Below are 12,740 nucleotides of genomic sequence, written 5' to 3'. Positions count from 1 at the left end.
AAACCTCTGCCCTCACAGAGCTGACATTCTAAAGGGGGAAAAAAAATAGATTAAAATTCAGTACATAAATAAAATATGTTAAGAGGTGAAAATGCTAAATTGAAGAATAAAGCGGAGAAGGGGGGATGGACAAGTGGGGGTGAGGGTGTTGCCATGTTGGTTGAGTAGCCAGGGAAGACCAAGAACCACCGGGATGGAGGAGAGATGAAACGTGAGCTATGTTCAGAGAGGAAGGAGGGGACACAATAAAACAAGCGGTGCCACAGTGTATATTTGCCCAGGATCCCATTCGATTTCCTCTGCCAGATAACATCCCAGGATCTTGCCAGGGCCAAGAGGCGGATCTCAGCTTCCCCCAAGTCAACCAGTTCTCCCCAATTCAGTTGTTCTAGTACAGCTGACTTTTCTCTATTTTTAGCCCTTCTTCTACCGGAAAATGAAAAGGAACATAAGGCAAAATGAGAAGCATGTGATTCTAGCCTTCTTCCTCACTCTTCAATACCAGTTCTACATTTAAACAACCTCCCTGTTGGGAAAACTTTAGAATGCTCTTCTCTGATTTCAACAGGCTGCTGGTCTGTGCAGCAAAGTGGTGTAACATAGTAAAATAACCTGTGCAAGGCATTTTACCTACAGGAATGCAGAGTAATTTTTCCTAACTAAAAAAAAAAAAAAAAAAAAAAACTCCTTCCTCCCACTGGCCAGTGTCAAAGGGTATAAATCTGTTGTGTTGCATTTATTAATTAGAAAGAGGAGATATTTTGGCTCCCCAGTGAAAATCCTTACCAGTTGGAACCATTCGTTTCTCTTTCCCAGCTTCTCTTCTTCAGTCCTTCCCATTTTTCAATAATTCCACACATCTTTACAAAAAAACCCATGTCATGAAAGTGCTTGTCATTATATCATTAATGAATAAAATTGGAAAATTTTAAGACATCTCATAAAAGAACATCAAGGGGTATATTTCTTATAAAATTAACACTGCAAAAAAGCAAGCTAGTTTACAAGAGGAAAAGTTAACTAAATCAAGGATCAAATTGTCTCCCAACAGCTTTGTATGCCATGGAAATCAAAGTTGAAAAAGACTTGAAGACTGGAGAAAGTACAGTCCTGTCTTCAATACCTCTTCCATCAGATGACTTTAAAGGTACAGGGATAAAAGTTTATGATGATGGGCAAAAGTCAGTATACGCAGTAAGCTCTAATCACAGTGCAGCATACAACGGCACCGATGGCCTGGCACCAGTTGAAGTAGAAGATCTTTTAAGACAAGCTTCGGAGAGAAATTCTAAATCCCCGACAGAGTATCATGATCCTGTATATGCCAATCCATTCTGCAGACCTACAACTCCACAGAGAGAGAAGGCAACTCCTGGACCAAACTTTCAAGAAAGGATAAAGATGAAAGCTCGTGGACTGGGTAAGGATATGAATGGATCCATACACACTATGAACAATGGGCTTTCAGAGGAGAGGGGCAGCAGCGTCAATCACATCAGTCCCATTCGGCCCATACCCCACCCCCGATCAATGACTCAACAAGCAGAGGAGAGGCCCCACATCCCACAAAAGAGGCAGATGACTCCTTGGGAAGAATCAAATGTGACACAGGACAAGTGTGCTCCCTCTGCAAAGTCACAACTGAGTCCTGGAGAAGCACCAGTTGGGAAGTCAGAACGCCAGGGTTCTTCACCAACCTGCCAGGAGGATGAGGAAGATGTCAGATACAATATTGTTCATTCCCTGCCTTCTGACATGGAGGATACCGAACCTGTGACGATGATTTTCATGGGGTATCAGCGGGCAGACGATAGTGAGGAAGAAAAGAAGCTTCTAACAGGGTACGACGGGATCATCCATGCTGAGCTGGTTGTGATTGACGACGAGGAGGAGGAGGGTGAAGGAGAAGCTGAGAAACCATCGTACCATCCCATAGCTCCCCACAGCCAGGTTTCCAGCCTGCCAAACCAACGCCACTTCCGAGAAAGAGAGCAGAGGTTAACCCCATGAAAACACAAACCACAAATCTCCCCACAAAAATTCCATATCCCTGAAAGAACAAGAAGAAAGCTTAGGCAGCCCTGTCCACCAGTCTCCGCTTGACATTCAGATTGCAGGAGATGGGACTGAGGATCCGTCCTTAACAGGTAACAAGAGTGACAAGGCTTGCCATTGCTGTTTAATCATGTGACAATCTTCTCTTTGTGTTGTTGCCAAACCCTCTTGCTTTCAGCTCTTTTGACCACCTCACAGACTAATACATGCTAACAGTTTTTTTTAATTAATGCTGATATGAATTATAATCACCATAAGCAAAGTGATTAAGTCACTTCAAAAGATAAAGAAAGTGAAAAAAAAACTTGTTGCCTTATTTAGATATGGCATTGATTGACCTTGGTAACTTGAAATTCACCTTCTGTCATGGTATGGTACCGTATGTCAATGTATTTGAATCCCTAGCATGTTGGATCATTAATATCATATCTTTTCCCATGAGAATCTGATGCCAGCTCTTTTTCGTGCCTATGATTTAAACTTCCTCCATAGCTTAAAAAATTGCCTTAATTTTGCAAGAACAAAGAAGAAACAAATTTTCAGTGTGATATTTTATTACTTTGCTATATCTTCTTTCCCTATAATTTTATAATTCTATTAAATTTATTTCCTTATTTTTTCTACATTTTAAAATAGAACGTCATTTTATCTTACATCAGCAATGACATTTTAACTTCATACAGTCCTCCCTAACTTAGAAAACTTTTTTTATTTTCTAAATATGTGCATTCCATATATTCTCATTCTCTAAAATTTTATAGCAATCTTGCTTTTTTAGCATTGAAGAGGAAATAGTTTTTTCTACAAGAGTGATAGCTCATCAATTTTAGACTCCTTGTTGCCATTTGAATATTGTATTCTATTTATCTATAAACAATAATTAAGAGTATGATTACATTAATTATAATAGCTGTACTTACCATGGCTAAAGACATGAATCGAATTACCCAGGCATAAGTATTGGACATGTGAAAGGAACAGTAATTTTAAATGTTCTAACAGAAGAATTCTCATTAAAAAGCAATAACTGGAGTTCCCGTCACGGCTCAGCGGTTAGCGAACCCGACTAGCATCCATGAGGATGTGGGTTCGATCCCTGGCCTTGCTCAGTGGCTTAAAGATCCGGCACTGCCATGAGCTGTGGTGTAGGTTGCAGACGCAGCTCAGATCCCCCATTGCTGTGGCTGTGGGACAGGCCGGCGGCTGCAACTCAGATTCAACCCCTAGCCTAGGAACCTCCATATCCCCCAGGTGTGGCCCTAAAAGACAAAAAGGCCCCCCGAAAAAGCAATAACTATTAACTCCCAGCTAATCCAGCAATCAAAGAACCTGATAATTCTGCACTCCTGTGGTGGTACCTGGACAATTCAGGAACGAGTCTTCCGCTGCAACTCAGAAACCCAGTTGTAGGTTGCCAAAAAATAAAACACAACAAAATGGACCGCTTCCATTTTTTACATAGTTCATTTCGGCATACCAGCTGTAAATGTAAGTGTTGGGGGGTCTAGTGGTGAGCACAGCTGCCTCCCGGTTGTAAATGTAATTATCTGAAGAATTTCTAACTTCTTGGTAAGTGTCTACCAGTATGATCGTCCTAAATCAGAGCGGAGTGGGGTGTCTCCAGAGTGCAAACCCGCTGAAACTAAAGCTCCCTTTCTGTTTTGAGAATGAACTTTGTTTGCCGATCAAACCTTGCATCCTAAAGTTATTCTCCAAACAACAACACGGGAGGCTTAGACAAGAGGAGCCTGCAGTTTACGCTCGGGCGCAGTGACCTCACCCACCATGAGACCTCCCATTTTTAATCCCGGACATGAGGCAGCTCCTCCCGAACACCCTTATTCCTTCTCCTCTACTCATGTCAACATACCTACCCCAGAGAAAAAGATAGGAAGTGACTAATGTTTCCAGACAACACTAATCATGCCACTGAACTAAAATAATGAAAACAGGAAGACCTTTTTCAGACAAAGTAACAATACAAAGTTTTGTGCTATATCCATCAAAGCATCTTACAAACAGAATGCTCCAAATTCCTTGCCTTCTGTCATGACATTGTTTTACACTCCTGTTTTCCAATTCAGCATACGGATTACAGAGCTGGTATTTTTTAATTAATGAGTGTTAAAAAATAAATATATCACACTGACATATGCCCTCAGGGAACAACCATATAAATAGAATATATAGCCACGTAGGCATTTCAATTTCACAAGCACCAAGTAGGTTGAGCTTCTCCCTCTAACCAGCCCCCTAAAAAAAAAAAAAATGCATATTGATGCTTGAAAATCCACCATTTTAGTCAATTTCCCTCATGTATGCTATAGGTCCCTACTAAATATAATATTCCTGACAGGCATAATAGTTAAGAATTTTTAGTCCTTTTTAGTGTAAATGTCATCCAAGAGCAGCTTTTAACTTGGAAGCAAGCATGAAGGAGAAAGAAAGCTATAAAAAAGGTTAGGGTTAGGTCCTAAAGACCAGATTTTTTTAGTCAAAACTTTGAACAGGAAATGACAAGAAAATCTAGGCAAAGTTATGTCCATTTGCTAATGCAAATACAACAGAGTGTGTTCTAAGGATCTGGTTCAATATCAGACACACCTGCCAATGAGAGGCCCCTGTAAGCTTTACTGGGGCTCCACTAGCATCCCCGCCAGAGAGACAGGTGGTTCCCTTTGTCATCCTCACCAATCCACTCTGGTACTTCTTCTAGCTCTGTTTTCCCCCCTTACAGATCAAATGGCTTTTCAGGATGACATAGGGAACGTCAGCTCGGGGGATTCACAAGCTATCAAAGTCAAACTGCCAACCTGTGGCGACCATCAGGAGCCAGGGGATACTGAGAGGAAGGAGGCAAGCTCCCTCCCACCGAATTAGACCAGCCAAAACAACAACTCTGCTATGCTCTGGGGAGAGGACGTAGAGATCAGAGAAGAGCAGAAAGGAGGCGTTACAAGGAGAGCTGACGACTCAGGGTTTTTAGCTGCTACCCCAGGGGCCCTCCCTTGCCAAAAGCTCCGTCCCCACACATCTACTCGGAACTCACACCCTCTGCTTTCCATAGGTCTAAAGAAGGGAACAGCAGACTCTAGCAATCTGGAAATCTTTTCCCCCCTTGAAACAACGAGACGGTGCGTTACTGGACTATCCCACTCCTGAGAATGCGGGCGTCCAGGGTGTACGTTAAGAACGGCATTGAACGTCCACAGCACAATGGGCATGCCTGATTTACGGAAGCTAAACTGAGGGGTATTCTAGGGAGGAGATTTTGTCCCTAAAGGGACCTTTAACAAGTCCCTTAAAATGGACTTTTTCCCTGCTCTCATTTTCAGTATGGCAAAACAGAGGTCCAAAAATCCAAGGGTAAAAACCATTAAACCTTGCCTTCTGCCTTCAGCTCCCCTCTTGCTGTGGAAGTACCGTCCTCTCCTCAGGTTTCACCAGCCAGCATCTCCCAGCAATCGAGACTGTCCTCCTGGCTACAGAGCAAAAGAAATTCTCTCAGCTGGTCCTAAACTCAAGGGAATATTCTTGATCCTCCCACTAGGAATAATAGTTTCCCTGAAGTTTCCAAGGGAAATAATGCTCTTTGATTTCATTTAAACAAAAGCATTTGGTATAAGTACAGTGACAATAAAAATGATCATAGTCTTTTTACAGTATTGGATTCCCACCCTTTCTCGTATTTGTGAAAAATGGTTTTTTCAGATATAGGGTCATTTCACTTGTTAATAGGCAACTAATACACGGCTGTAAAGTGAGAGAACATGACTTCCTTTTTATTTTTAATTAAACAAAATTTTGCAGACAGTTAAGTAGCTGGTTCTTGGGCCATACTACACATGAATGTAATGGTCGGTGCCTTGAAAGCATCTCCCAACTTTTGGAACATGACTGAGGCAGCTATACTCTAAGTCCTAAATATGAAGGGCATGATCCCAGAATATCAGAGGTGTGTTATGAATTTTAAATCTATATTTTAAAATGGTTTCTACATCCACTATATCATCAGCAGTGAAATATGCTCCAAAAAGATACATCTGCCATTTGAAAATACTTATATCTTTTTATTTTATTTTATTTTATTTTATTTTATTTATTTATTTTTGTCTTTTTGCCTTTTCAAGGGCTGCTCCCGCGGCATGTGGAGGTTCCCAGGCTAGGGGTCTAATCAGAGCTGTAGCTGCCGGCCTACACCACAGCTCACGGCAACACCGAATCCTTAACCCACTGAGCAAGGCCAGGGATCAACCCACAACCTCATGGTTCCTAGTCGGATTCATTAACCACTGAGCCTCGACGGGAACTCTCGAAAATACTTAAATCTTGACAAAGACATTTTATAAATACTCCAACTCCTAACTACTGACTCACATTGTTTCATTATAAGGAAGTTTGCTCTTGGGAGTTCCCATCATGGCTCAGTGGTTAACAAACCCCACTAGCATCCATGAGGATGTGGGTTTAATCCCTGGCTTTGCTAAGTGTGTTAAGGATCCAGTGTTGCCATGAGCTGTGGTGTAGCTTGCAGACATGGCTCAGATACTGTGTTGCTGTGGCTCTGGCGTAGGTCGGCAGCTTCAGCCCCGATTTGACCCCTAGCCTGGGAACTTCCATATGCCTCAGGTGTGGCCCTAAAAGGACAAAAAAGAAAGAAAGAGAGAGAGAGGAAGGAAGGAAGGAAGGAAGGAAGGAAGGAAGGAAGGAAGGAAGGAAGGAAGGAAGGGAGGGAGGAAGGAAGGAAGGAAAAAAATTTGTTCTTCCCATTCAGTATCCAAGGATGAAGCCCTGTAGAATAACCAAATTTGATGAGTTAAAAGATAACCCAACCATCATGAATTAGGGTTTATGTCAATGTTTTTTTTTTCCCCCCTTTGGTAGTGCATAGATCAGAAATATGCACAAAACACTGTCATTGACCTGTAGTTCTTTATCTATAGCTAATAGTGATATTATGCACTAATCCTATATTTATTCAATTTATGCTATGTTTACACTATTAATTTTTATAGAAATAGGTTCCTTCTGATTCTGACCCTGCTTCTGCCCTAAGTTAACCAGAGCTTATTATTTCTACTATCTTTTTATGCTACTAAAACAATGCTCACCTTGTTGGATAAAACCATCTGAGGTATGTTTCAAACTTTCCTGAAATCTATGAAATGGTCATTTAGCGTGAATATTAAAGCTTTTTTTAATAACTCTATTTCTTCTTTAATTTGCAGCTTTAAGGATGAGAATGGCAAAGCTGGGGAAAAAAGTTATTTGAGAGGTGTACCATCTACGTAAACATCCTTTGAAGAAGAAGCTAAGAAATGTCTGCAAGTTTCTCTTCTGGATATTTTGTTTCTTTTTCCCGGGATTCAAAAAATATAATTATACCCATATTAAGCCATGTGAATAAGCAGTAGTCATTGTTTGTAAAAAGAAAATTTTAAAAATCTAGGGAGAACATTTAACTTTTCCAGTTACTTGACATGATTCAGTGAGGGGGAGACCAATGTATTTTTATCGTATTGATACCAAAGCATTTCTAATAAGAGCTTGTTAAATGTAAAAATAAAGTTATTTAAAATAGTCCGACTATATTTTATTAACTGACATTGTAATTTTGCTAAACAAAGATTCAAAGGTCAAAGGAAGCCACTGGGCCTCCTCACAAAAATACTCATCTTCAACTCTAACAAGTAAATATGCCATCCCAAGTCAACGAGGCTTTAAGACAACTATATCCTTCTGCTAAGAACCGAATCGATTAACTTGATAGAGACTTAAAGCTCTCTGCATATGGAGTTCCCGTCGTGGCACAGTGGTTAACGAATCCGACTAGGAACCATGAGGTTGCGGGTTCGGTCCCTTCCCTTGCTCAGTGGGTTAACGATCCGGCGTTGCCATGAGCTGTGGTGTAGGCTGCAGACTCGGCTTGGATCTCACGTTGCTGTGGCTCTGGCGTAGGCCGGTGGCTACAGCTCCGATTCAACCCCTAGCCTGGGAACCTCCATATGCCGCAGGAGCGCCCCAAGAAATAGCAACAACAACAACAACAACAACAAAAAAGACAAAAAAAAAGCTCTCTGCATACATTTTAAAGGTGCATGCAATAATTTTCTTCATATTTGGGGACTGCATTTGGATAGTGTACATGGCTCCTCAGATGATAACTGATATATATGCTCATTCTTCTTGAAATATCATCTTTCTTTCATTCAGTTCAGTGTGAATCCCAGGGTCCAATGACATGATCTAAGGCTGTTGGATGGAAGACTTCCCAAATTCTCAACACAAATCTGGTCTTATGTTTGACCAGTTCTCGAAAACAAGTTAGAATCCTAATATATTAAAACATAATAAGAAGGTGTACAACATTTCATTCCCAAGTATTCTTCCCAGAATAGTCCATCATGATTTGAAGAACACTCCCATACCAATTCTCTCCTACTCACTTTATTGTACTGCCCTCCACTCAACACCCTCAAAATCCACTTGAACACATCCTTCCCTGGATCACGCCAGTGCAAATTACTCAGGTCCTGCCAAGTCTTTCAGGGAATAGTCAGTGTCCTCGCAGAGAAAAAATAAATTTCCCTTGTGAGACTATGATGAGATTACCTTAGCTACTGATGTGGAGGCAACAAGAGGTAAAAGAAGCAGATTCTGATAAGGACAAGCATTTATCTGGGGGGCATCAACCTAAGATGAGTTGTTTGCAAGAGCAGTTGTTCTCTACGTGGAAAGAGCTCCTCAGCTGGCCTGGAAGGTTCTGGAAAATCTGGAGAGTCAAATTCCAGAGGCATTTTCATACAAATACCCCAATCCTAGCCCCAAAAGTCCAATTTCTCCCCTTTCATGTCACGTTCCAATGTTAGCATAAGTGACGTGTCAAATCTGCACATTCTTTTGTAGCTCCACCATCCTTGTGATTAAGTCATTGGTTTGGGAGAGTTCTCTTGTGGTGCAGCAGATTAAGGATCCAGCATTGTCATTGCAGCTGCATGGGTCACTGCTGTGGTGTGGGTTCGATCCCTAGCCTGGGAAATTCCGCATGCTGTAGATGTGGTCAAAAAAAAAAAAAAATCACTGATTTTTATACCCCAAAGTTTAGTAGAACACTGCCTGGCACCTAGCAAGTGATCGGTAAATAAATGAATGAATAAATGGTTCATAAGGAAAAAGACGTAGTCTGCAAGGGGAGGCTGTGTAACACCAGCAGGGCTCAGGCAACATGAGCGAGAATCTGGCTGGCAGGTCATCTAGCTACTTACCATGAGGTATGGATCAGGGCTTGAATGTAGACGTGGCCCAGCATGGCCAGAACTTGTGAGAGGCTGGAGCTGATCTTTTGCCTAGGAGTGAAGCTGGAGCTGCTGCAGAATTGGCTGCCAGATGGGCAGAACAGGTTCTAAGTGCAAAGCTGGAGCCTGTAGGTCAGGGCTGTTGAGGACTGGACCATCCACACACCAATCCACTGGCTCTACAGTTCAATGAAAAGGAAGGAAAGCTGGAAAAATGGAAATGAAGTGCCATCCTGCCACTATTGCCTGCGGGATCCCTCTAGCACCCTCTTTTGACAAAGCCTAACGTTGCATCAACTGGCAAAGGAGAAATGTTTACCTCACAAAGCAAAGCAACAAAGGGTGGGTTTGGAGAGGAAGCATTAAATGATGAAGATAAAGATGAAACATTTAATTGGCACGGTCCATCTGATTTTCTACTCAGCTTCCGTATTTATGCTTCTACACACATTTGACCATTCAAGCAACTAAAAAACAACTGTTTCAGACAAAAAAAAAAAAAAAAAAGGAGTTCCTGTTGTGGTGCAGTGGTTAACGAATCCGACTAGGAACCATGAGGTTGCGGGTTCGGTCCCTGCCCTTGCTCAGTGGGTTAATGATCCGGCGTTGCCGTGAGCTGTGGTGTAGGTTGCAGACGCGGCTCGGATCCCGCGTTGCTGTGGCTCTGGCGTAGGCCGGTGGCTACAGCTCCGATTGGACCCCTAGCCTGGGAACCTCCATATGCCGCGGGAGCGGCCCAAAGAAATAGCAAAAAAAAAAAAAAAAAAAGACACACACACACACACACACACACACACACACAAAACTGTTTCAATCTAATCAGATGCAGGTATCCTTTATACAAAGATCTCACCTTCTCCCCCAAATGAGGAGACACACGCTCTGGAGTCACTGTATACACAGCTAACTATATTTAACACTATTTTAAAGAATAGTTGTAGATTAAGAGAATAATTCAGAAGATAATGCAAAGTTCCCATTTACGCCACACCCAGTTTTTTCCCATTCTTAACATCTTACATTTGTATAATGCATTTGTTATAATTAATGAACTTAGAGTAATAAATTGTTATTAACTAAGGTCTCATAGTTTGAGATTTCCCTAAGATTTCCCTAGGTTTTTTTAATTGCTTCTCATTTATTTTTAATTGTTATTTCCCCAATTTTTTTCCTACTGTACAGCATGGCGACCCAGTTACACATACACATACACATTCTATTTTCTCACATTATCATGCTCCATCATAAGCGACTAGACATAGTTCCCAGGGATACACAACAGGATCTCATTGCTAATCCATTCCAAGGCAATAGTTTGCATCTATTAACCCCAAGCTCCCAATCCATTCCACTCCCTCCCTCTCCCCATTGGCAACCACAAGTCTATTCTCCAAGTCCATGATTTTCTTTTCTGTGAAAAGGTTCATTTGTGCCATATATTAGATTCCAGGTATCAGTGATATCATATGGTATTTGTCTTCCTCTTTCTGACTTACTTCACTCAGTATGAGAGTCTCTAGCTCCATCCATGTTGCCGCAAATGACCTAATGTCTTTTTCCGTTCCAGGATCCCATATAGAAAACCACATTACTTTTAGTTGTCATGTCTCCTTAGGTTCCTCTTGGCTGTGACTGTTTTTCAGACTTCTTGCTTTTGACAACCTTGACAGTTTTGAAAATTTTTGGTCAGGTATTGTGTAGAGTGCCTCTCTATTGTAAATTGTCTGATATCTCTTTCATGACTAGACAGAGGTCATGAGTTTGAGGAAGGAAGATCAGAGAGGTAAAGTGTCATTGTCATCACATCCTATCAGTGTTAACAAAGTTTCAATGTGATTCATCGCTGCTAAGGTTGACCTTGATAACCTGGCTAATATAGTTTTGTCAGGTTACTTCACTATAAAATTATACATTTTCCCCTTTTCCATGTATACTGCATGCTTTGGGAAGAAGTCACTATGCACAGCTCACACTTAAAAGAGTAGGGAGTTAAGCTCATGCTCCTCGAGAAGAGAGTATCTACATAAATTACTTCAAATTCCTCTGCACCAATCTGTCTATTCTTCACATTTATTCACTCAGTCATTAATTTAAATCAGTATGGATTCATGGATGTTTACAGTCCAACACAATTTGTGGCTCAAATTGTTCAGCTTTGGCCAACTGAAAGTTCTTTCGAGTTGGTTCCTATGCACCTTTGACATACACCCATAAATGTGTTAAATGTGAGATGTTTTTCCATTTCATCAGATAATCTTTAGATTCTTTCAACCATGTTTTGTTGTTTTCAGTGCACATGTCTTGCATTTTCTTAAAATTATTCCTAGTTTATTCTCTTTGATGGGTGTGGAATTGTTTTCCTAATTTCACTTTCAGACTGTTTATTGCTAGTGTTTAGAAATGCAATTGAGTTTTTATATTGATTTTGTATCCCTTACCTTGCTGAACTCATTTATTTCTTCTAGTAGTTGTTTACTGGATTCCTTAGGATTTTCTGTATGTAAAATTATATCATCTGTAAAAAGTGATAGTTTTACTTCTTTCAGTTTTACTTCTTTTTTCTTTCAGTTTACTTCTTTCTTTACAATCTGGTTACCTTTTATTTCTTTTTCTCACTTAACTGCCCTTGCTAAAACCTCAAATACAATGTTGATGCAAAGTGCTGAGGACACTCGTCTTCTTTTCTTTCTTTTTTTTTTCCTTGTCTTTTTCATCTTTTTAAGGCTGCACTTGCGGCATATGGACATTCCCAGGCGAGGAGGTCTTATCGGAGGTACAGCTGCTGGCCTACCCTACAGCCACAGCAATGCCAGATCCGAGCCGAGTCTGCGACCTACACCACAGGTTACAGCAACACCAGTACCTTAACCCACTGAGCGAGGCCAGGGATCAAACCCAAAACCTCATGGTTCCTAGTTGGATTCATTAACCACTGCACCACAACGGGAACTCCAACTCTTGCCTTGTTTCTGATCTTAAGGGGAAAGTGTTCACTCATTTACCATTAAGTGTGATGTTAGCTGTTGGCTTTTCCTAGATTCCTTCACCAGGATGAGAATTCTCTTCTGTTGAGTATTTCTGCCATGAATGGGTGCCTCTCTTTAATTCTGCTCAACTTTTTCTTCATGTGTTTTGAAGTCTGTTATAAGGCACATACCTATTTATCACTGCAACGTATTCCTGATAAATTAATGCTTTAACCAAGTAAGAAGTGTCTCTCTATCTCTGATAATACTCTTTGCCTGGAAATGGAATCCATCTGGTAGAAATACAGACACTTTTGCCTTCTCATGCTTACTCTTTCATGCTATTTGTTTCCTCATTCTTTGAAGACTATTTCTTCTGCAAACAGAATTTTTGTTGACTTTTTTTGTTCTCCTCCAAATGTTT

The 12,740-nt window shown here is 41.0% G+C and overlaps 1 protein-coding gene across 1 annotated transcript in view; it reads left to right on the top strand.

Annotated features, from left to right (window-relative positions):
* PALMD (palmdelphin) overlaps nucleotides 1–7,635 on the top strand; it is a 50,680-nt gene extending 43,045 nt beyond the window's left edge. Inside the window, 4 exon segments of the mRNA XM_047785217.1 lie at nucleotides 1,052–1,951; nucleotides 1,954–1,998; nucleotides 2,001–2,147; nucleotides 7,284–7,635. Of these exon segments, the coding sequence (XP_047641173.1) occupies nucleotides 1,052–1,951; nucleotides 1,954–1,998; nucleotides 2,001–2,147; nucleotides 7,284–7,327 (1,136 nt within the window). The 3' untranslated portion in view covers nucleotides 7,328–7,635.
* Nucleotides 7,636–12,740: the final 5,105 nt, after the last annotated feature.

This window comes from Phacochoerus africanus, chromosome 6 (assembly GCF_016906955.1).
Source record: "Phacochoerus africanus isolate WHEZ1 chromosome 6, ROS_Pafr_v1, whole genome shotgun sequence".
Classification (NCBI taxonomy): domain Eukaryota; kingdom Metazoa; phylum Chordata; class Mammalia; order Artiodactyla; family Suidae; genus Phacochoerus; species Phacochoerus africanus.
Note: the sequence above shows the minus strand (reverse complement) of the source record. Positions and strands in the feature narration are given on the sequence as shown.